This window comes from Passer domesticus, chromosome 2, assembly GCF_036417665.1.
Source record: "Passer domesticus isolate bPasDom1 chromosome 2, bPasDom1.hap1, whole genome shotgun sequence".
NCBI lineage: Eukaryota > Metazoa > Chordata > Aves > Passeriformes > Passeridae > Passer > Passer domesticus.
Genome location: NC_087475.1, coordinates 62,657,869 through 62,678,745, shown reverse-complemented (window position 1 = coordinate 62,678,745; position 20,877 = coordinate 62,657,869). Strand labels below are relative to the sequence as shown.

At 40.6% G+C, this 20,877-nt stretch overlaps 1 protein-coding gene across 3 annotated transcripts in view; it reads left to right on the top strand.

Annotated features, from left to right (window-relative positions):
• Positions 1–12,972, top strand: part of ZC3H13 (zinc finger CCCH-type containing 13) — a 44,511-nt gene extending 31,539 nt beyond the window's left edge. For 2 of the 3 annotated variants that reach the window (XM_064408748.1, XM_064408747.1), the window contains exons 13-20: positions 360–903; positions 1,585–1,688; positions 2,154–3,176; positions 4,158–4,667; positions 7,684–7,839; positions 8,449–8,649; positions 11,732–11,895; positions 12,479–12,972. In XM_064408748.1, the coding sequence (XP_064264818.1) occupies positions 360–903; positions 1,585–1,688; positions 2,154–3,176; positions 4,158–4,667; positions 7,684–7,839; positions 8,449–8,649; positions 11,732–11,895; positions 12,479–12,649 (2,873 nt within the window). In that variant the 3' untranslated portion in view covers positions 12,650–12,972. The remainder of the gene's footprint in view (positions 1–359; positions 904–1,584; positions 1,689–2,153; positions 3,177–4,157; positions 4,668–7,683; positions 7,840–8,448; positions 8,650–11,731; positions 11,896–12,478) is intronic. The other variant, XM_064408749.1, reaches the window with a different exon arrangement.
• Positions 12,973–20,877: the final 7,905 nt, after the last annotated feature.

Here is a 20,877-nt window from a genome sequence, read left to right as displayed (position 1 = left end):
AAGATCTTATACTAGATTTGGAATCATTGGGTAATGCTATAGTAATAGCTACATTGTGAGGCATATATTTGTCTTTCAAAGCCATTCAGAAAAATCTGATAGAAATTTTTTTTTTTGGCAACTTTTGGTTAAGTAAGCAAAGCCCACTTCCTAAATGTTGAAGAATTCTTTCAAAATTAATTCTGCTTTTTGTCTTTCCTCTCCAAAGGAAATATTCAAGTTTCTGCAGGGAGTTGCTTTTCTTTTAATGCAGACCAAGATCTAGATTGTCAAGACAAAGGCTCTTTTTTTTCATTAGTGCAGTAGAAGCCATGTATATCCATTTAGCACTTGGTAATCAAACCTGGTTCTGTTTGCAGATCAGAGAGCCAGCTCACCGGTACGGCACCAAGGACGGAGTGATGATCTCGAGCGGGAGGAGAGGAGAGAGGAGCGAAGGGTGGATCGGTCTGATGACAGGAGAGATGAAAGGGCCCGTGAGAGAGAGCGGGAAAGGGAGAGGGACCGAGAGAGAGAAAGAGAAAGAGACCGGGAAAGGGAGAGGGAGAAAGAAAGAGAGTTGGAACGAGATCGTGCTCGGGAACGGGAGAGGGACAGAGAGCGGGACAAAGACAGGGACCGTGAGCGGGACCGGGACAGAGACCATGACAGGGAAAGGGAACGAGAGAGGGAGAGGGAGAAGGAGCGGGAGCGAGAGCGGGAGGAACGAGAAAGGGAGCGAGAACGAGAGAGAGATCGGGAGCGGGAGCGCGAAAGGGAGAGAGGTCGAGACAGAGACAAAGAAAGGGACCGCCAGAGAGACTGGGATGACAAAGAAAAAGGAAGGGAAGACCGCAGGGATAAGAGAGAAGATGTTCGAGAAGAAAGAGGCTCAAGAGATGTCCACGAGGAAAGAAAATCAAAGTGAGTGGATCTAAATGTTACTCCAGTCAAAGAAAAAAAAAAGGGCAGTCTTTTACTACTGAATTTGCTAAGTTAATAAACAAGGGAGTATCTTAAGGAAGAAGACATCATCTTTATGTATAGACTTGGTCTGGAGCTGTCTCCTCTGCATCTGTGTGGCACATGCTGGTAGCCCCCAAATTGGTACTATGGTGGTGAAGTTATGCCAGTGTTTTGTTAGTGCTGAATCATGGAACTGCTCATGAGCTACGAGTTGAGTCGGACAATGTAATTTTCCCTTTTATGTATGCTTGCATTGTCTTGCCTTTAATAATACAGTCACTAATGGAAATGTAGTAGAAAACCGTGGTACTTTATGAAGTCTGAAATTCAAATAGCAGCCATCTAGGTCAGGGTTTGTGACTTTGTTAATTAAATTTCTTTGGAACATGCATTACCTTTTGCACTACCAAATTTCCAATATCAGAAGGCTACCAGTGAAGGTGTGAAAAATATCCCCAGTGTTGTGTTGTGCTTCCTTTAAGAGCATAGCTGTTACTTGGGAATGGCAACTTAGAAAACTACAGAACTTTATGACATCTTTAAATGTCTTCTATATGAGGTGCTTAGACTTCAGGAATTGTATTGATGATAAACTCAAAACATCCTAAAGAAATTTGATGGTGCATGTTCTTTTTTCAGGAAGCGTCACAGAAACGAAAGCAGTCCAAGTCCCCGTCAGTCACCCAAACGTCGCCGGGATCATTCTCCTGATAGTGATGCTTACAACAGTGGAGATGATAAAAGTAAGTGGGAGTGGGCTCTCTCTGCAGTTGGACACTGTTATCCTCTGTGGTTATTGAAAAACTTGCAATTTTAAACAGAAAAAACATGGGGCAAGTTTTGTAAGTGTTCTCCATATTTTTATGAGCACAACCATTTTTCTTCATCTTTATTTGTCACTTATCTTCATTTTGTCACAATGTGTTATGTCTGCCAGGTGATAGTGACTTCCATATCTTCTGTGTAAGATGCATGTTTACCAAATTGGAAATTGTCTTTTGCTGCTGCAGCAGTAGAAAAACCTGAGAAATCTAACTGAAGTAATGGGTTATGTGTTTTAAGAGACACCTTTTTTGGCATGCAGAAGACAGCAAATGCTCACATGTTCTTACACAATAAAGGCTATGAAAAAATCTTCTCAGAACAGGATGTTCTTTTTCTCATTTCCCTGTCATTGAGAAAAGAATGTTCTTTTTCCCATTTTGCAGATGAAAAGCACAGACTCCTGAGTCAGGTTGTGCGGCCGCAGGAGTCCCGGTCCCTGAGCCCCTCTCACGTCACGGAGGAGCGGCAGAGCCGCTGGAAAGAAGAAGAGCGAAAATCAGACAGAAAGGAAAGTTCCCGGCGCTATGAAGAGCCAGAGTTTAAAGAGAGGGTTTCTTCAGCAGATAAGCAAAGAGAGCAGCCAGATGCTTCAGAAGGTTCCCGGTCCAGGGTTCAGGAAAATCTTGGACACCGTCCTTCTGAAGAAAGAGATGCTTCTGATAGAATGCATGATGACAGCAAGAAGAAATCTAAGATACAGAAAAAGGCCACGAAGAAGAAGAAAGATGAAGACAGTGGGGTGGAAAGGTATGCTAATGAACCAGCAACTGAGGAAAGCCAGGTCTTTTCCCCTAAGAAAGGTCAAAAAAGGAAAAATGTGGAGAAAAAGCGGAAGAGATCCAAAGGTGATTCTGAAGTTTCTGATGAAGAAATTGTTCCACATCATAAAAAGAAGAAAGGCCCAAGAACCCCTCCTGTAACTAAAGAAGAATTGGTTGAAGCACCACCTGAGAAAGCAGTAGCAGAAGTCCCCACAAAAAGAGAAGATACAACATTCAGTGACTGGTCAGATGAAGATGTTCCTGAACGTGGTGACATTGTTGTTCCAGAAAGAACCACTGAGGATTCCCACAGAAAAAGTCACAGGACGAGGGTAGAAAAGGTGGAAGCCCCTCATGTTACTATAGAGGATGGACCACACCGTAAGCCTGTGGACCAGAAGCGCAGCAGCAGCCTCGGTAGCAATCGGAGCCATGCCTCCAGCAGGCTTAGATCCCCCTCCAATGAGTCAGCGCATCGCAGCGGAGACGATCAGACTGCACGGAAGAGGATCCTGCACAGTAGCTCTAGAGACAGGGATAGGGATAGGGACAGGGACAGGGAGAAGAAAAGCTTAGAAATTACTGAAAGGAAGTCCCGAATTGATCAGCTGAAACGAGGGGAACCCAGTCGCAGCACATCTTCAGGTAATAAGATATATTTTAGTGAGACTGACCTATCATTCTGTGTACAAGTCCCAAATTGTTCTTCATGGCTTTAATTAGTGTGACAGGAGAGGGAGGTCCTGTCTGCCTTTCATTGTAAAACTAGAATGAATTAAGATTTCTGCGAGTGTTAATATATTTGAAAAGCTGATTCTCAGTGGGCAGGATTACCATTTTGTTTATACCAAAACAGTCAGTTCGATTTGGTTCGTGCTGTCTGGGGAATAAAGTAATTTGTAGGACAGAAAAACCTCATAGAAAAAATGCTTGTGCTAACAGAACATTGAGATAGTTTTATCATCTAAATAATGTTCTTAAATTTGTTATTATTGTTAGTTTTGGTATTGAAATTCCTGAACTTACGCAAAATGAGGTAAATTTTTTAAGGTTCCTGTTAGGCATACTTTTAATACACATAGAAATCATCTTCATTGCAAATCAAAATAGTCACAATTTTTACGTGTGTAGTTGCTGTGAAAAAAAAATAGGTAAAATATTTTAAAACTGAAACACCATCAATGCAAAAATAACTTTTTCTGAAAAAAATTTTCTTTGTTCTCCTCATGGTTACAGGCCTGAAATTATTTTTCTGAATTCATGATTTTTTAACTAAGCCATTCTTAGCTTTTAGAAGACATGTTATAAAAATTCTGAATTTTGAGATGATTCTTTTTTCTTTCCCCCCCCCATGCCTAAATTCCTGAGTTAAGATTATATACTTTCAGTTGCTTTCTCTCACAGTAGAAAGTAGCCACTAAAATTCTTTTTTGAAGTGGCAAAAGTTACCTTGTGGTTTTAAGTGAGGTTAAATCTTCCAAGGCAATCTGAAAGCATTATTAATTTGAAGATGGTGCTTTTGAGAAGTATATTTTCATACCGAAATCTTTAAAATGCTTTGGTCTAGTAAAATGGTATTACATTTATGTGTCATAGTCATGCTTATATCTGTGATTTTTTATACAGATCGTCAAGATTCAAGAAGCCACAGCTCAAGAAGAAGTTCCCCTGAGTCAGATCGTCAGGTTCATTCCAGATCTGGGTCCTTTGATAGCAGGGAAAGGCTTCAGGAGCGAGATCGACATGAACATGATCGAGAACGAGAGAGAGACAGGAGAGAGGGGAGACCGAGGGACTGGGACCGAGATGTGGACAAAGACTGGCCAAGGAGCCGGGAGCGAGAGAGACTCCGGGAGCGAGAGAGGGACAGGGAGAAAAGGCGGGAGCTGGAGAGAGAGAGAGACCGGCAGCTGCCTGATCCTGCTGAAAGAGAGAGGGAGAGAACTCTTGACATCTCCTCTCAAAAGGAATCAGCAAAGCACAGTGAAACAAAACTGGACAGAGATCACGAAAAGGAGTTTGATGGCGTTTGCCGGGACTCAGCGGCTTCAGAGAAGGAAAAAACAGACAAAGATGTAGGACCTTTACAAGGCTTTGAAGACGGAAATGAGGCCGAAAAAGTAGAGAGTCTAGAAGGTGAGCCACTCTGGGAAAGAACCTGGACTAACAAATGTTTTTATTATTTCTCTTTTATCATAGTGCTAAATAGAATAGTTTTCTACTGAAAAGCTTATTGGCTTCAGCTTCTCTGCTGTGGAAGCAGACAATGAGAGAAATCTGATGAGCATCTTTCTTATTGTTAATTGTGTTGGTGCTGTTTTTTAATTTCTAGAGAAGTCTTGAGGCAAAGAAGCATAAATTATCTGAGATAATTTCACCAAAATGCAATGTTTCTGAATAAGCAGTTTACTAAAAGATAACACCAAATTTTAATTGCCTTGTTATATCATTTTAAGATCTATTTCTTATTTTGAGAGTGACAGGTAATGAGTGGAAAAAAAAAGAATGTGGATTTGGAACTGTTTCTTGGAGATTTTTTGCTACCAGACCCCAATTATCACAGAACCGTTTGTCTGATTAGTAGGTGAAACATATGTATGGCTTGGGACAGTAGTCCCAAAATAGCTTTCCTGAGGTAATCTTATAGATCTTTCCAGATCTAACCTTACCTGAGGTGATCTCAGTAATGTCAGCCGAAAATGCAGCTTCATTTTCCTGGCCCTAACGATACTGGGGTAAGTGTGCTTAGAAAGGGGCAAACACTGACAAATTCCTAACAGTTTGTCACTGACAAATTCTTAACAGTTTGTCACATGGATTAGAAGCTTGAGCTTTGCAAGAATAGTTGTGAAGTGCTTTTACATGAACAACATAAAAGAAAGCGTAACTGGTGTATGTTATGGTCATGCTCATCGTGTTTGCCAGTCTTTGTAAGAATGAATTGTAGTGTTCATTGTTAATTCAGGCAGTTAAATCAAATGCTGTCTCAAGTGGCTTGTGAGGAATATTTAGTACTTAGGTCTCCTACCTGATTACTCACAAAGTGGTCTTTGGAGATGAGAGATCCTGTTGGGAAGGTTTCATTTAAGGAGATTATCTGTGGAGTGGAAGCACTTGACGAAGATAGTATTTGAAATGTGCCTGGAAAAGTCAGATTTTGCTACATTAGACGGAATTAACTATTTTTAAACTAGAGGAAAAGCGTGGTGTGATAAATCTGAGAGTACCATGTAACTCGAGAAACAGGTACTGAAAGGCCATTCTTGGGTACATGACCTGTTTCCAAGAGGGCACCTGTAACCATATAGGCTGTGCATGTTAAATGTGTTCGTAGGTCTAGCCTTTCAGTGTACTTGTTTTGATGTGTATTCTTTTGTCTGTTTTTCAAAGGTTGTGTTCTAAATTCTCTGCAGGTTATCATCTCTAGGGCATTATGGTATATTTAGGATTTCTTAATTTTTTTAGGAAAATCTATTTTGTAAAATATTAGATGGCATTCCATATTATTAAAACATATTCTATATAGCATGGTTATGATTTTCTAAGGTTTAGTATACTTCATTACTTTGTACCTGCTCTTTACATTGCTCCATTCAGCTGATGAGTGTGTTGAATTTTTAATGCAGAATTAATATAAAAGTACACTTCCACATAAGAGTGGTAAAAAATAGTCTAGAAATTATCAAACTTTTACTTGAAATTCAAAATATAAAATAATTTTTAAAAAATACTATTGAGAACTATGAATTGTATTAATTTAAATTTTTTAATACAGTAAATTTTTAATGGGTCCAAACATGTAGTAATGGTGAACTATTCTATCTGGTACATCAGTGTGGATGGAGCAGATGGATCTTACAGGCAGTGAATATTTAAAGTTATAAGATACAAAATTAAATCTAGTGTGGATCACCTTATTCTCCTTTCTTAAAAGGAAAAACCTGTTAGAAAACTAAGTAAAATTTCCAGATGTGCTGATGTTAGGGAGGTATGTGGTATTTACTTGGGCAAATTACTGTTGTAGATTAACAAAATATGTCAGGATATTATAAAATTATCTTAATGTTTGAACCCAATATGTTTGCTTTAGGAGTTGGCTTAAATAATGACTAAGATGCTATATGCTTCCTCCAAAGCATTTCCAGATGGTCTGAGTAGTTTGTTTATGCTCTACTGGTTTGTCTTTTCCTTGCTTTTTTCTTGCTGATTTTTAGGTTAGTTGAGGTGACTACTTTTTCTTCCCCCAAGGCAAGCCAAAAAACCCCTCAAAGAACGGGTGGGGAACTTAAAATGGAAGCAGTTCCACTCTGGCTAAGGGAGATGGAAGGTATCAGAATAGTCATCCACAGAGGAGGATCCCTGTACATTCAGTCCAGTTTGTGTGGCACAACTCATTGTTAGTACCCATGGTGGAAAACCATAATAAAGCCTGAGTTTAGAGCAATGGAATTTTTAAGTGCTTGAGTCAGATCTTTCAGTCTGGGCGGTGAGAGGGTGTCCCTTTTGTGAACTGCAAAATTCAGTGTTTGAGTGTCTTGTGTTCTCAAGTCCTAAGGAATATGTTTCCATATACAGCACACGTATTTGTGTTTGCAGATAGTATGTGAATGGAAAGGAGGGTATCAACTAAAAGAAGTTGGCATGGTTTTCTAAAAGCTCTTCTTGTGACTGCTACAAGGAGTCTAAAATTCTGTATAGAATTGTTTCATTCAGGATACCTGTTATCTTTTGTGGTTTAGAGTTTTGTTACTTATATTAGGACCTTGGACTGAATCCTGATTTTAGATTAATGTGCTAAAGCATCTGAAAGATTGTGGCAGTAACTTAAATTTGTATAAACTATTATTATAAACTACAAATCAGATATCAGATAATCAACATGTATGTTGTGAAAATGGCCTTCTCTGAGCAGTTTGACCAATACTGCACCAAAAAATTGACCAGTGTATGTAAAATTCAAACTGCCACATTTTGTATAGGAGGCATAACTTCACTGTTTCTCTAGGTTAATACCAGTTTTTATGTTGCATATACTTGTTCCTAAAAGCTAACAGTTTAGTTTGCTAAACCTTTTTGTCTTCAGGCAGTGTACATCATGTTGAGAAAACAAATATGGTTGCTTTAAAGCTACAGTATGTATCTGTCTCTGTAGGAGGAGAGGATGAAGCAAAGACTAATGATGTGCAGTCACTGGGGTCTGGTGCTGGAGAGTACGAGCCTATCAGTGATGACGAACTGGATGAAATTCTGGCAGGCGATGCTGAAAAGCGTGAGGATCAACAGGAGGATGAGAAGATGCCTGGTAAAAGTATATCAACCCCCTTTTGTTGTTATTTGAATATAAAGATTAGATCAATGTGCATATAATGCTGTTGGGATGTTGACAGTATTTCTGAATTAGAAGTGCAGTCTCTGAGCAGATTCTGTCTGTGCTTGAATGCTTTCCAAGTGCGTTGGGAAGAATGGAATTGTCTAATTGTCCTACATTCAGCTGGATAATCTGGGCTGTGTGAGCTAGCTTTCTGAGCTTTTAATTGGAATCTATCTTAGCATGTTCAGTTGTACTGTGACTTTTCTGAATGCATAAGTAATATCTCCAAACCTGCTGGCTAAGCAGGATCTGAGGAAGCTTTCACAAAGGCATTGCAATAAAAATAAAGCAAAATATTAGGCATGGGTTGGGGTTTTTTAATCCATATAGCTTTTTATTTCTATTTCTTTTTTGTAGTTCTCCCATTTCCCACCCATCCAAGTGAGTTTTGACATCCTTACAGGAAAGGTCCAAGAGGTCTGCAGAACAATGTTAATCTAATATATATTGCTTTCAGGAGACAGCCATGTGCACAGCATGTGAAATTAATCAGCTGTAGTAAGGGGTGGTGATGTGATAACTCATTCTCTGTCAATGTTTTTGCAGATCCAGTGGATGTCATAGATGTGGACTGGTCCAGTCTTATGCCAAAGCAGCCAAAAGAGCCACGTGAGCCTGGGGCTGCGCTCTTAAAATTCACACCAGGTGCTGTTATGTTGAGAGTCGGCATTTCCAAGCGATTGGCGGGACCAGAGCTCTTCACCAAAATAAAAGAGACGTGCCAGAGAGTGTTAGAAAAACCTAAAGGTAACTTTTGCAGGGATTAAACTGTCTTTTTTGTGTAGTGAAAAAGTCCTTATGAAATGTGCATTAGTTCATTTTTTTAGGTTTCAAAGACCACATGAAGTGTATCGTGAATATTGTGTGAAAATTACAGAAATGTAATACAGCAGCATGTTAGTCAGATTAGTGTTTTGATTCCAGCAATGGTGAGGAGGTCTAGACTAATAAACAAAACAAAATTGCTTTTATCTTAGTGGAATATTCTTTTTGTGAGACCATTAATGCTTTCCTAGTCTAAAATGTATTAGCAGTTTCTTAGAGAGCTAAGTATCTTTTCCAGTGAACTGTATTATTACATAGTAGTAGTATTTCAAGAAAGAAACAAGATTTCTTATTTTCATTCTAAGAATCCTTTCTAGAATTCATAGATAGGGGTTTTGGATCAGAAGGAAGGTGCTAAGTTAAATACGTATATTATACCTCTACTAAAAGTGGGAAATACAATAATTTACAGGTTTGGAATTTGACCAGAGTGTATGTCATAAGGCATGCATGACAAATGGGATAGGCATCAATTGTACTAGTGCTGTTTCCTACAGTTCTAAGAATTAACAGGGCTTTTCCATGAAAAGGAATACTAATTTTTCTCTTTTACATCTCAGGAACCAGTTGAGCTGCTTGCAACAACTTGCATGATAGAATGGTTCTTTAGGGACTATGAAATGTTTGCTTTCTCTAAGACCTCTGTGCAAATTATGGCAGGATCTAAATGTTAGAAAATTGTGGCTTGTAATAATAGTATCTGTGGAGCTCATGGTTTTTTTTACTCTGTAAATTCTAGTTCTTAATTTGAAACAATGCCTTTCACTTTACATTATTCTTTATGCAGTTGTCTTAGTTCTGAGAACCTCACAGTCTCAGATAATTGGAAGGAAAAAAAAAATCCAAAACTTTTAGCTGTGCTAATCTCCATCAATGTCACTGTTTGCTTGAGCCATTTAAGTTGTTTACATGTATGAATCGTGAGCTGTTACTACTGCTCCTGCTTTTTTTTTTTTGAGTCAAATAAAATACTGAGTCTGCCTGAGCATGCAAACTGATACAGTCGAGGTATGAACTGTGTCTCTCTCCCTGTAAGCTTTCATTTTGCTGTATACTTCAACAGTTCTTACCAGGGATTCCTTGCAACAGCAATTGCACTGTAGGATCACTCCACCTGGCTGTTTAAAATGATACCTGAACTAATCTCAGCAATCTTTGCATGCTTCCCTAGAAGTCCTTAGTGTGATAGGAGGCTCTCCAGCACTGCCTTTGGACTGTCTTAAGTGTACTTGGATTCTGCAGAACCTTGCTCTGGAGAGGATGGGGAATTTGAAGTGCCTCTCTTGATTTTCCTTTGGTGTGTGTGTGTGCAGTCTCTCACACATCAGAGTTCCTACACTGCCAGTAGGCTTTCAAGTGTATGCACTTCCTTTGCAGTCTGCCAGGTGAATGTTCTCTGTATAGAGATTACACAGCCACAGCACATGTAGTCTAAAGAAAGGCACAAATACGGTTGCCTGAAAACTGAATGAATCTGAGCTAGGTGTGCTCAGTGTGTGTAACAGTGAAAATGCAGCATTTTCACTCTGGACTTCATGGTTGTATAATTTGTCTCCCTGTCTTATTCCTGAGGTTAGTGTTCCCATATTTGTTCTTGTTGAGGGACAAATTGAAATGTTTCTGGTAATACTATTAAATGCAGAAAGTAGGGAAATTATACCTTGTTTCAGGGTGTGCTTTTTAAATTATTTTTTCTTTGGAAGCAAAAATCTGTAGTATGTGATGTGATGGTATTGAGATTTTTAGCTGACTTGCCCTCTATTATATGCAATTGTTCCTCTAAGGATATGGACATGCTTACTTGCCAGATATGCTCAGCAAGCACCTGGAATCTGAGAAAACTCTGCAAGCTGTCCATGTTACCTTTGAAGTGGCCTTTTTATGTCTTGCCACTTATTTCCATTTTTTGATTGTCCATTGAGGTTGTCTTTGACTTCAGTGCAGTTCTCTTTAACCTGCCCTTCATTTCATGTAACTTTGTTTCTTTTCACCTTATTTAAAAACTACTGAGTTTCATCACGTTCTGAGTGGTTTGAAAAATGCATCTTTGTCCTCTTCTGTGTTCATACTGCCAAACTGCTGAAACAGTCTTTGCTTTTGCCTTTTTTTTTTTTTTTTTTTTTTACTTTGCTGTATTTCCCCCAGGGTTCTTCACATCTTGAGTGAGGTGTTAAATTCTCTGCTAAACACCCAGCTTTACTTTTAGAGGCAGCTGGATTGGACTCAGCCACATACCTTTCCAGCTTTTTGTCTATTACATGATAATCTTCCTATTTACTGTAAAAGGGCTGTAAATCAATGAGCTCTGGTCCAGCCCTGTGCACTCTTTTTGTCTTTGCATTTCATAGAAACAGATTTGTTGCAGAGCAAGATTCACCACCATCTTTTAGAAAAGTGTTCTTTCTGCACACTGTTTCTTCTGGTAAATGTGTTGGAGGACTGGTCCTGTCACCTTGAGTTCTGTTAAATGCTTTAGGTGAGCCAATAGGAAGGGGTAATCCTTCCTAGTTCTCCAGGTTCATCCACCACAAATGAAAAAATTATTCTAGATAGTTGTATTTCACTTTTGCTTAGCCATACAAAAACAGTGTTGGCACTAGCACTGACAAGACATCTGATGTCTTGCAAAGAAGTGAAACTTGGGCTACTTTATGATTAATGCAAGTGGTAACAAACACCTTTTGTCCGTCACATGTCTGACCATAAATCATACCCTGTCGTCTGTCCAAAGCTGTCACTTGATTTTTAGGCTTCCCAATGATTGCTGTCTCAATACTGCTTTCCATTGCTGAAACTAAATAAAAGGGTATCCATCCTTCCCTTTCAATGGTGAAGGATTTATTCATGTTATTTTATAAACTCAAATACTCTTTTTCTTTTCCAAACCTTGATATTGTTTAGAAGGCAGACAAATAATAAAATGTTAAGAAAATTCATATGACTGTATGGTGCTTTCAAAAATACCATGTGTATATTGATCTCTGCAAATCTCAATTCTTTCTAGATGCAGAAAACCTTTTTGAACACGAACTGGGAGCACTGAACATGGCTGCACTTCGGCGAAAAGAAGAGAGAGCAGGTCTGCTCAGCAATCTGGGTCCTTGCTGCAAAGCGCTGTGCTTCCGCAGGGATTCTGCAATTCGGAAGCAGCTCATGAAGAATGAAAAGGCAAGTGGTCTGCTTACAGTGCTGGGTCAAAGTGTGGGAACACAGATGCCCCTAAGCAGAGCTTTTCTCTGGAAGATAATTTTTGTGTTTGTTGTTCTGAAGTAAATCTGGTCCTTTAAATAATAAACTGACTTTTATTTAGAGAGGTTGTAGGGTATTTTGTTTTTTATGTGAAATGAGAGATTAATTTAAATTTGAGACTAGAGCTAGTTTGCGTTTCTTGTCATTTTGATGTTTAAATTCTGGAGTTACATTTTCTATATTTAGAGAATACATAATAAAAATAATTAGGTCAAATATTATTTCATAGGTAACTGTTGAATAACTTTTTTGCTTAAGATTCCATGTGCTCTTATAAGAATTGTAAGAATCCAAGTCAAAATTAAAACTTCTGCAGTGGGTTTTATGGTTTTGTATGCTAATAGAAAAATTATTAATTCTCCAAGTCTTTTCTAGAGGTATGATTAGTATGATTAAACCTGTAATTACTGAGAGTACTTGAGGCTAATTTCTCAGCTTACATGTTAAAAGACATTGTTTTCAGTTCTTTGGGTTTTTTTAATTCCATTTTCAATTTCAACAGGGTGCAACAAAACAAACTTACACAAATTCCGCAGCTATGGACAGCGACTTGTTACGGTTGAGTCTACGGTTATTCAAACGAAAGACTGTGTGCCAAGTTCCCGGGCAGGAAAAGACAGAGGACAGCAAAATTCCACAGCCAGCTCTCCAGCAGGAAGTGTGTGTGACTTGAGGAAATGGCTGCAGTGGCACTTCCTTGATTTTGAGTTGATTTCTCACTAACCAGTGTTGGTGTTGCTGTTTAGAACTGGTGGTTGTAAAGCGGCTCTAGAAGATGAAAGGAAATACTCCATTTGTACACAGTTAAGAGTATTGGTTTTGTTGTGAATAGGAGTGAAAAATTAAGACTTCTGCGTGGAGGTCTCTGCAGTTTTTGTAATATTGAACCTTACACTGTAACATAAACCTGTTTTATGGTGCATCAAGTGTAATAATGTGAAGATGTCTGGGTTTAGCAGTTTATAACATCAAATGATATTAAACTGAGGAAAACCATCGGTGTATCATTTTCCTTACTATGAATGGGTATTTGCACTACCACCTTGGTCCCTCAGTACACTTCTGAAATTTGTTAAATAGCTGTGAGTCTGTTTGCCTTCTTGTTTCCAAGTCCCTTTCTTGTAGTAGCCTCTGGTGTGGATTTGGATAAAACTAGCTCTTTTCTGTCTTTAACGTAGGTTTCCTTTAATGTAAAGGAAATTTCCTTTAATTTCTTCTGGACACAAAACCTAGTCCAGTCAGTTAAGGCTCCTTTTTTTTTTTTGTTGATTAAAGAGAAAGTTTTAAAAAAATAAACCAAACAAAAAACCAACAAACACTTGAAGAAATTATTTATGACCAAGTTTAGGTGTCTATACTTATGAGACTAACTGCATTTTGGACATGCTGCCTGCTTTCAAAAAGGACTGACTGGTGCATGTTGAAAAGCATCTGAAGAGGAGCGCAGTTGTTGGTCACAGCCAGCAGGGCTTTGTGTGGCTGCATGGACAGACTGGGGAATGAGAGCCCCATGGAAGGGGTCCTGGGGCCCCTGGTTGATGGTGAGTCAGGAGTGCCCTGGCAGCCCAGAGGGCCAACCCTGTCCTGGGGGCATCAGGCACAGCATGGCCAGCCAGGCCAGGGAGGGGATTGTCCTGCTCTGCTCTGAGCTGGGGCAGCCTCATCCTGAGTGCCTGGATGAGGGGCAGTTTTGGGTGCCACAATATAAACAACACATTAAATTATTAAAAAGTGTCCAAAATGAGGATAGTGAGGCTAGTGAAGGGCCCTGGGGGGATGCCATAGGAGGAGCAGCTGAGGTCACTGTCCATTCAGCCTGGAGGAGAGCAGAGACCTCATTGTGATATTCCACATCCTCACAGGGGGAAGAGGCTGGGCAGGCACTGATCTCTCTGCTGACCAGTGACAGGACCAGAGGAAACAGCATGAAGCTGAGATGGGAGGTTTAGGTTGGATGTCAGGAAAACATTCTTCACCCAGAGGATGGTTGGGCACTGGAACAGGCTCTCCAGGGAAGTGGTCAGAGCGTCAAGACTGACAGAGTTCAAGAAGCATTTGGACAAGGCTTTCAGGCATATAGTGATTCCTGGGGTGTTCTCTGCAGGTCCAGGAGTCCAACTTTGATGATTCCTGTAGGTCCCTTCCAACTCAGAGGACATTTTGTGATGAATTTTACGTTCTGTTAATTATCAGGGCAGATCAATCCCATGCAGCAGCCTGAGGGTGTTTCACAGTTGCTGAGTTTCAGGAGGTTTTGTATGTTAGCTGTAGAGGCAGTGACCAATGATGTTTTTGCTGGTTATTAAGATTTCAGAGGCATATTAGGGACTTGTCAAGCCTGGGCTCAAATTTGTAAGAATTGTTTTATTACAAAATGGGTGAGGGATCATTGGATCATACCAGTAAGGTATCTTTGTTGTAATAAGGTAGTCTGTGTTGTCCTCCATATGAAACCAAGACTTCTAAAACCTCAGACTAAGTCTCTGTATACGCCTCTATACTTTTCCTGGCATTAAACTTGAACTGTTACTTTGAATTCTGCTCATAGAGGATAAAAAAAAATCCATAGCTATAGCTTGATACTGGATTGCTGCAGAGCAACTTGCTTTCGTTGTTCTCACACAGGTTGAAAATGAGTTATGAACCACTAAATTTTTTGACAAGTTTATATCAGTTTCTTATCCTTTTTCTCCACTTGGAACCAGCACACTGTGGTGGGATGTTGAGCATGCCAGCAGCAGGTCTGTCTCACATCTGTTGTGATTGCTGACAGTTGTATTGGCTTCAGGCAAAGGCCTAACTAAGAACAGCAATGCAGTTCAAATACAGAGATTTTTTTACTACGATGCTTTCTGCAACACCTAGTACCTAAATGTTCTTACACTACATTTAAAGAATTGTTGAAGAAGACATGAGGAAGTTTTTAGTTCTGTTTTTTAAGTGCCCACACAGCAGTGTATAGTATTCGTATCAAATATAAATGATGTGAGAAATCTCTGCCTTCTTTTTTTAAATTCTTACTAAATTATGTGACTCAGGCAAAACTTCATTTTATGTTTTCCACTTGCTGGACATTGATGATTTTATATACGCTTATAAAAAATAACGTGACTTAAACACTGTAGTACCTGAGCAAGAGTTAGCAAACCAATTCTATTCAGCATTTAAATGTGTTCTCACCTGTTCTATAGCTACAGTAATGCTGCCTTTAAGCTGAAAGTATCAGATCATTGCTACCAATTATGTTAAAGCCTATTTTAACCTCTGTCTCTAAAAGACATAAAAATATTTGATAGCTAGAAACAGCCTTATCTAAGACCACAGTATACAAAATAGATCAATGGTGTGGCATTTAATTACACTGTGCTTTAAACCATCTTCCTGTAAAATGGTCAAGGTGTATATATACACTTAGGTTGGAGAAGAATATTTCACATTACTCTAGAAAATGCAAAATAAAGTAGGTCTGATGGGCTACAATGAGTATCTCCTGAAGTTATAGTGCCCTGTCAAATCCAGTGCTGACCTGTACCATTATTTGTTGGGATTATACAAAGAACAGTGCTGAAATTGCCTCTTGCGCACCTTCGCTTTTAATCAATTTGCAGCACTTTCGACTGCAGCAGTATGTTACAGTACCAGCAGAAAACATATGTGTTCCTGTGGGAAACACTAAGATTTTTATTTTTTTTCCCTTCACCTGGCAAGAATTGCTGTACAGGTAGAGCCCAGTAAGTGTGAAGTTCCTGTGTATGAATATTTTGGTCTCCATCATTTTAACTAAAAGTCATGTTTAGTTTGCTAGTTTTACAATAGCTTTAAATAAAGGAGAATTGCCCACATCCCAATTTCAGAAAAAGGCATGAAACTTGTCTGAAGTGCAGACCTTGCTTTAGGACCTCCTATCTTTGGACCCTCCACACCTTCCCTGAGTTGATCATCATTTCTGTCTTCTTGCATCTTTTCCTTTCTCCCCATTTCTCTCCTAGCTTGATTTTGTGTGGAGAAAGAATAGGTAGAAGGATTTTACATTTCATATTTTGCAAGGCTTCAGGAGGATATACAAGAGATTGTAATGTATCTGCCAGTGGGGCTAGATACCTGCCTTGGGTGCCCTTTTGTGCTCTGACTTCAAGTCTGAAAACATGGAGAAGCATCTCTCCCTACTCAGTTTCTCCTTTTAAGCTGTGGCAGCGACTTTAAAACGGTCCCTGAACTAGATTACAGACGTCTGCCCTCTCTGCTGCTAAGCCCATGCTGTGCCTAGTTGGATGATAAATTAGTTTTAAGCATCCCTGAGGTGCCACTGGCACGTGGCGCTGCAGAACAACGAGCTGTGCCTGTGCTGGTGGATGAACCAGGCTTTTGTCCCAGTGAAAAGCTGGGCCCAGCTCCTGCCGCCGGAACGGATTCAAAGGCAGAGCAGATTTTTAGAGCCTCGAGACACAAATGGGACTGTGACCTGTATCTTGGAGTAGTGTCACATTCATTATCCCAAACAGTACTTTAGGGCTGTTGCTGCTTCAGCTAGTGGAGGGAGATAGGGATTTTGACAGTGAGCCATCTGCACAGCGTACTCAAAAGGCAGAGTTTAAACAATTTTGCTAGATTAAGGCTTTTATTTGAATTGCCTTGACACAGTTTTGTTCTCCTTTTCCTGCTGTAGGGATGCCCTTCAGCAGGGAACAGTCTGGCTGGAGCTGGACACAAGCCTGTGTGTTCAATTCCAAATTAGCTACCAGCTAAAACAGTTCAGGAACCTCTTGTTTTGCAATAGCAGTCAAAGTCTGTTTTTCAAAGGGTCCTTTTACAAAGCAGCTGTTTTTACTGTGCAAGTCTTTGTGCAAATTGGAGGCCCAAAGTTATAGTACCAAATGCTTGGTCTCACTGCACACATTGTAAAGTAAGTAAGGGACTGTGGGCAGTGTGGGTGTCCAAGAGGTTTTTGGATGCAATTTGGATTTGGATGCAATTGAGAATGACAAATTAATTGTTAAAATAATAATAAAAAGCTCTAAGCAAAGCCCTAAACTCCAAAGTAAAGCAATGTGACCAAACGTCAAGATGTGAGGAGTTTCTTCAACAGCTAGCCTCCAGAAAATTTGAAAATTTGTCCCATCAAACTCTATAAAGGAGACCAATCATGTGCGAGAGACAAGTATACTAAAACAAATGCCCACAGCTTTATGAAAGAAGACTGGTTTTGTACTGAACAGCCAGCATTATTGCCTCTGCCCTATCAGCAGGGATCAATTGATGAAAGGGGGAAGATAAACAACTGCTGAAAAGCTCAATTTCTTAATATCAGCTTTCACTGCTGGGGATGCATCTACCACAGGCTTGCTTTCTTTCATTAGTGATGAAGCTGAGGTATTAGCTATAAAGACTGAAGTGTCAGAATACATGTTAGTGCAAACTGCTGAGGCACAGAGCAACATGCTGCCAGATTTTAAGTGTATGTTCACGTGTGAAAGGGCTGTGATAGCTGCAAGCATGCAGATCCTAACCAAGGGAAGACTGAAGCAACGGGTTTTGGATGAGGATTTTAAGAAAGCTGTCAGCTTTGGGTGGATTGGAAAATGTTCTTTCCCATTGACTTAGTGACTCAATTCATTGTTTGGATATATTATGAGTATGAGGAGTGCTTGGGGCACTGCCTGGAAAGCACTTGAGGAAGGGAGTAACAGAAATGGGGCACAATTTGAGTGGCATAGTTTGTAGTTTTCAGCCCAGGAGCATGGCTTCACACTCCTAAAAGCTGGGGGCTCATTCATCAGAATGAAGGAGGCAGAAGGATCTAGGTGTGTTGAGGACATGAAGTACTGGTGAAATAGCTCTGGAAACAGGCTGTGTGGCTGTAACATGGTTCCAGGTGGCTGTTTCCAGCAGGGAGAGAAGTGGTTTACACTGCTCTCTGTAGTACCTGCAGCTTCTCACCTGGTCTGCCCTGGTCTGCTTCCCTCTGCTTTCAGAAGCTGGATTCAACCTACAGACTCAAAGAGCCCTGAAAATGAGGAGAAGCACAGAAGATTAATTCTGTCTTCTGAAAAACTGAGAAATGGGCAGAAAAAACCTGAAGGTCAGAAAAAGAACAGGTGGGGGCCAATGTTGCACATATGTACTTTTGGAGTGGCTACTGAGATCTGAATAGGTGCACACAAGATTTCCCTTCTCTCTGAGTTGCAGAGGTGCTTTGTGCCAGCACAAAACATGCAGTTGGCTCTGTCTTAGACATCGTGCCTGCATCTGTGCCTTGCATGCTCACAGAAAATGTGCTAGCAAGAGGTTTCAGAGGACTTATGAAATGTCTCGCACAAGGTTAGCAGGAAAAAAATAAGCTGTAGTGAGTGAAGACTAAAGAAATTATATTAATTTAAAATTAACAAGGAAACAAGGTAAAATAGAGGATTAACTGATCATGTCTCATCACAAACAGCTCACTGTGGGTGACCTCCCTGTACATTTGTGATTTGGGAAGGAGCTGACTGAGAAGCAAGATGAGAAAATTTGCAAATCACAATTACAACTGGAGGGAAACCCGAAGAGATGTGTTTGCTGCCATGTGGCCCATTCATTCATCTCATTTCAAGTCCTTCTGGCCATCAACATCAAGACGTCCAAAAGTGACTTTATTTGGTTTGCTCAGCATGGGTTTGCTCACAGGGGTCTGCAGGGATGGGTTCTGTGAGAAGCTGCTCAAAGCTTCCCCCATATCCGGCAGATCCAGTGCCAGCCAGCTCCAGGACAGACCCTCCACAGCCCAGCAGTGACAGTGGTGGTGCCTCTGGGATGGCAGAGTTAGGAAGGGGAAGGAAAAAGCCTGTACCATTGTAGATGGAGAGAGTGGTGAGACTGCATGAGGGAAACAGCCCTGCAGACACTGAGGTTGGTGGAGAAGGACGGGCAGGAGGTGCCCCAGGCACCAGAGCTGAGATTCCCCTGCAGCCCCTGGTGCAGAGCATGGGGAGGCAGTAAGCCCCTGCAGCCCATGGGTGTCCTTGGGGAAGCAGAGATCCACTTGCAGCATGTGGAAGAGCCCACACTTGAGCCAAGGGATGCCCAAAGGAGGCTGTGATCCTGTGGGAAATCCGTGCTGGAGCAGCCTCCTGGCGGCACCTGTGGTCCTGTGCAGAGAGGAGCCATACTGGAACAGGCTTGCTTGCTTGCAGGACTTGTGACCCTGTGCGCACCCACCCTGGAGCAGTTCCTGAAGACTGGTAGCCCATGGGAAATTTTCAGGTTGAAATTAATAGAGGACAGTCGTCAGAGGAGGACCTCACTCTGGAGCAGGGAAGAGTGTGAGTCCTTCTGAGGAGGAGGAAGCAGCAGCAGAGACAACCACTGATGAACTGACCACAGCCCCCATTCTCTGTTCATTGGTGCCACTGAGGTGGGACAGATAGAGAATTCAAGAGTAAAGTTATGCCCAGGAAGAAGGGAAGAATGAAGGAAAGTGTTCTAAGACTTGGGATTTATTTCTCATTGCTCTACTCTGATGATAAGTTGAATAAAATTTCCCCAACTTGAGTCTGTTTTGCCCATGACAGTAATTGGTGAGTGATCTCTCTCTGTTCTTGTCCCACAAGCCTTTCATTACATTTCCTCTCCTCTGCCCAGCTGAGGGAAGCAAATCCCATGGCTTTGGCGGGCACCTGGTGTCCAGCCTGGGTCAACCCACTATATTGACATAATGCTGAAACAGAAAATGTAATCAATGTCTATACCTTGTAGGGCCATAAGTTTGTGGTATTGGTGCCAGAAGGAAACATAGTTCACAGAAAACTTAAATCTGATGTAGAGAGATGTGTGTAAAGCCAAAAATAGAAGAATATACAGAAAAAAAATATGTATGCAGAGATAGATACTGCATAATGAGTAGGTTTCTAATGTAAGAAAGTTTATTGCAAAGCAGGTGAGAACTTGGGGAAGGCACATAAGATCTTATATTAAGGTTGTTAAAATTCTTGGGACTGTGCCCTTAGAGTTATAGTAGATATTATTAAATTATGTGAAGTAGTGGTCCAGAAAAAGAAGCATGAAAGTTACCTTTTTCTGCTCCTTATGACAAAGCTCAATTGATATGCAGTAAAATTGAAGACTGGCAGAACTGAAGAATGAAATAGAAATTCTTGTTTTCCTTACAGTGCCTAATTAGGTTTAGAGTTCAAGCTGTAGGACATGTCAGAAACTAAAATTTAAGAAAATTTTCAGAAGGTTTAGGCATGCTGTGAGCATACACAGCAGTTTCTGGGAGGTAAACTAAGACTGTGTCTAAACCAGCTTCTATTACATTAACTTCTACACAATGGGGAAGGCTGTCAGGCATTGTGAGCTCCTGGTATCCAGCAGTAGGTTTCTGTGTGGACAAGCTGTCCTAACTCCTGAAATGGGATAGCTGCCTGTTGGGAAAAGTCCCTGACCTAGCTGCCAAATCACATAGAGCATTTGGTTGGGAAAAAATCATGTTGGGGTGAGCCAGGTTCCATCACACAGTCATTCAGACTCAGACATGTTCCTGCACTTGGGAACCATCCTGGGCATGTTTGAAACTTTCAGGGTATCATATGTGGGCCTTAAGCAGCTCATCTCTTGGAGACTGTAAGAGCTGCTGAGCAGGCTATGTCAGCCTGTGTCTAACTCTGGTAGAAATTAGGAGACTCTGTCTGATGGATTTTGAATTTCCCTTTGAGGTGTCTGGTTAGGACCACCGTAAGAGAGAGATAAATTGACAGATAACATGCCTGACTGTGACATTTTTCCTGCATGATCTGAATTTCTATGGTTTTTTCCTTAGGGAAATGGCTTTTTTTGCCAGCTTATCCAAAACCAAGTTGTGCAAATAATAAATGCACTGTTAAAGCCACACTTAGCAGCAACTATTCTGTTCTCCACTTCCCCAAA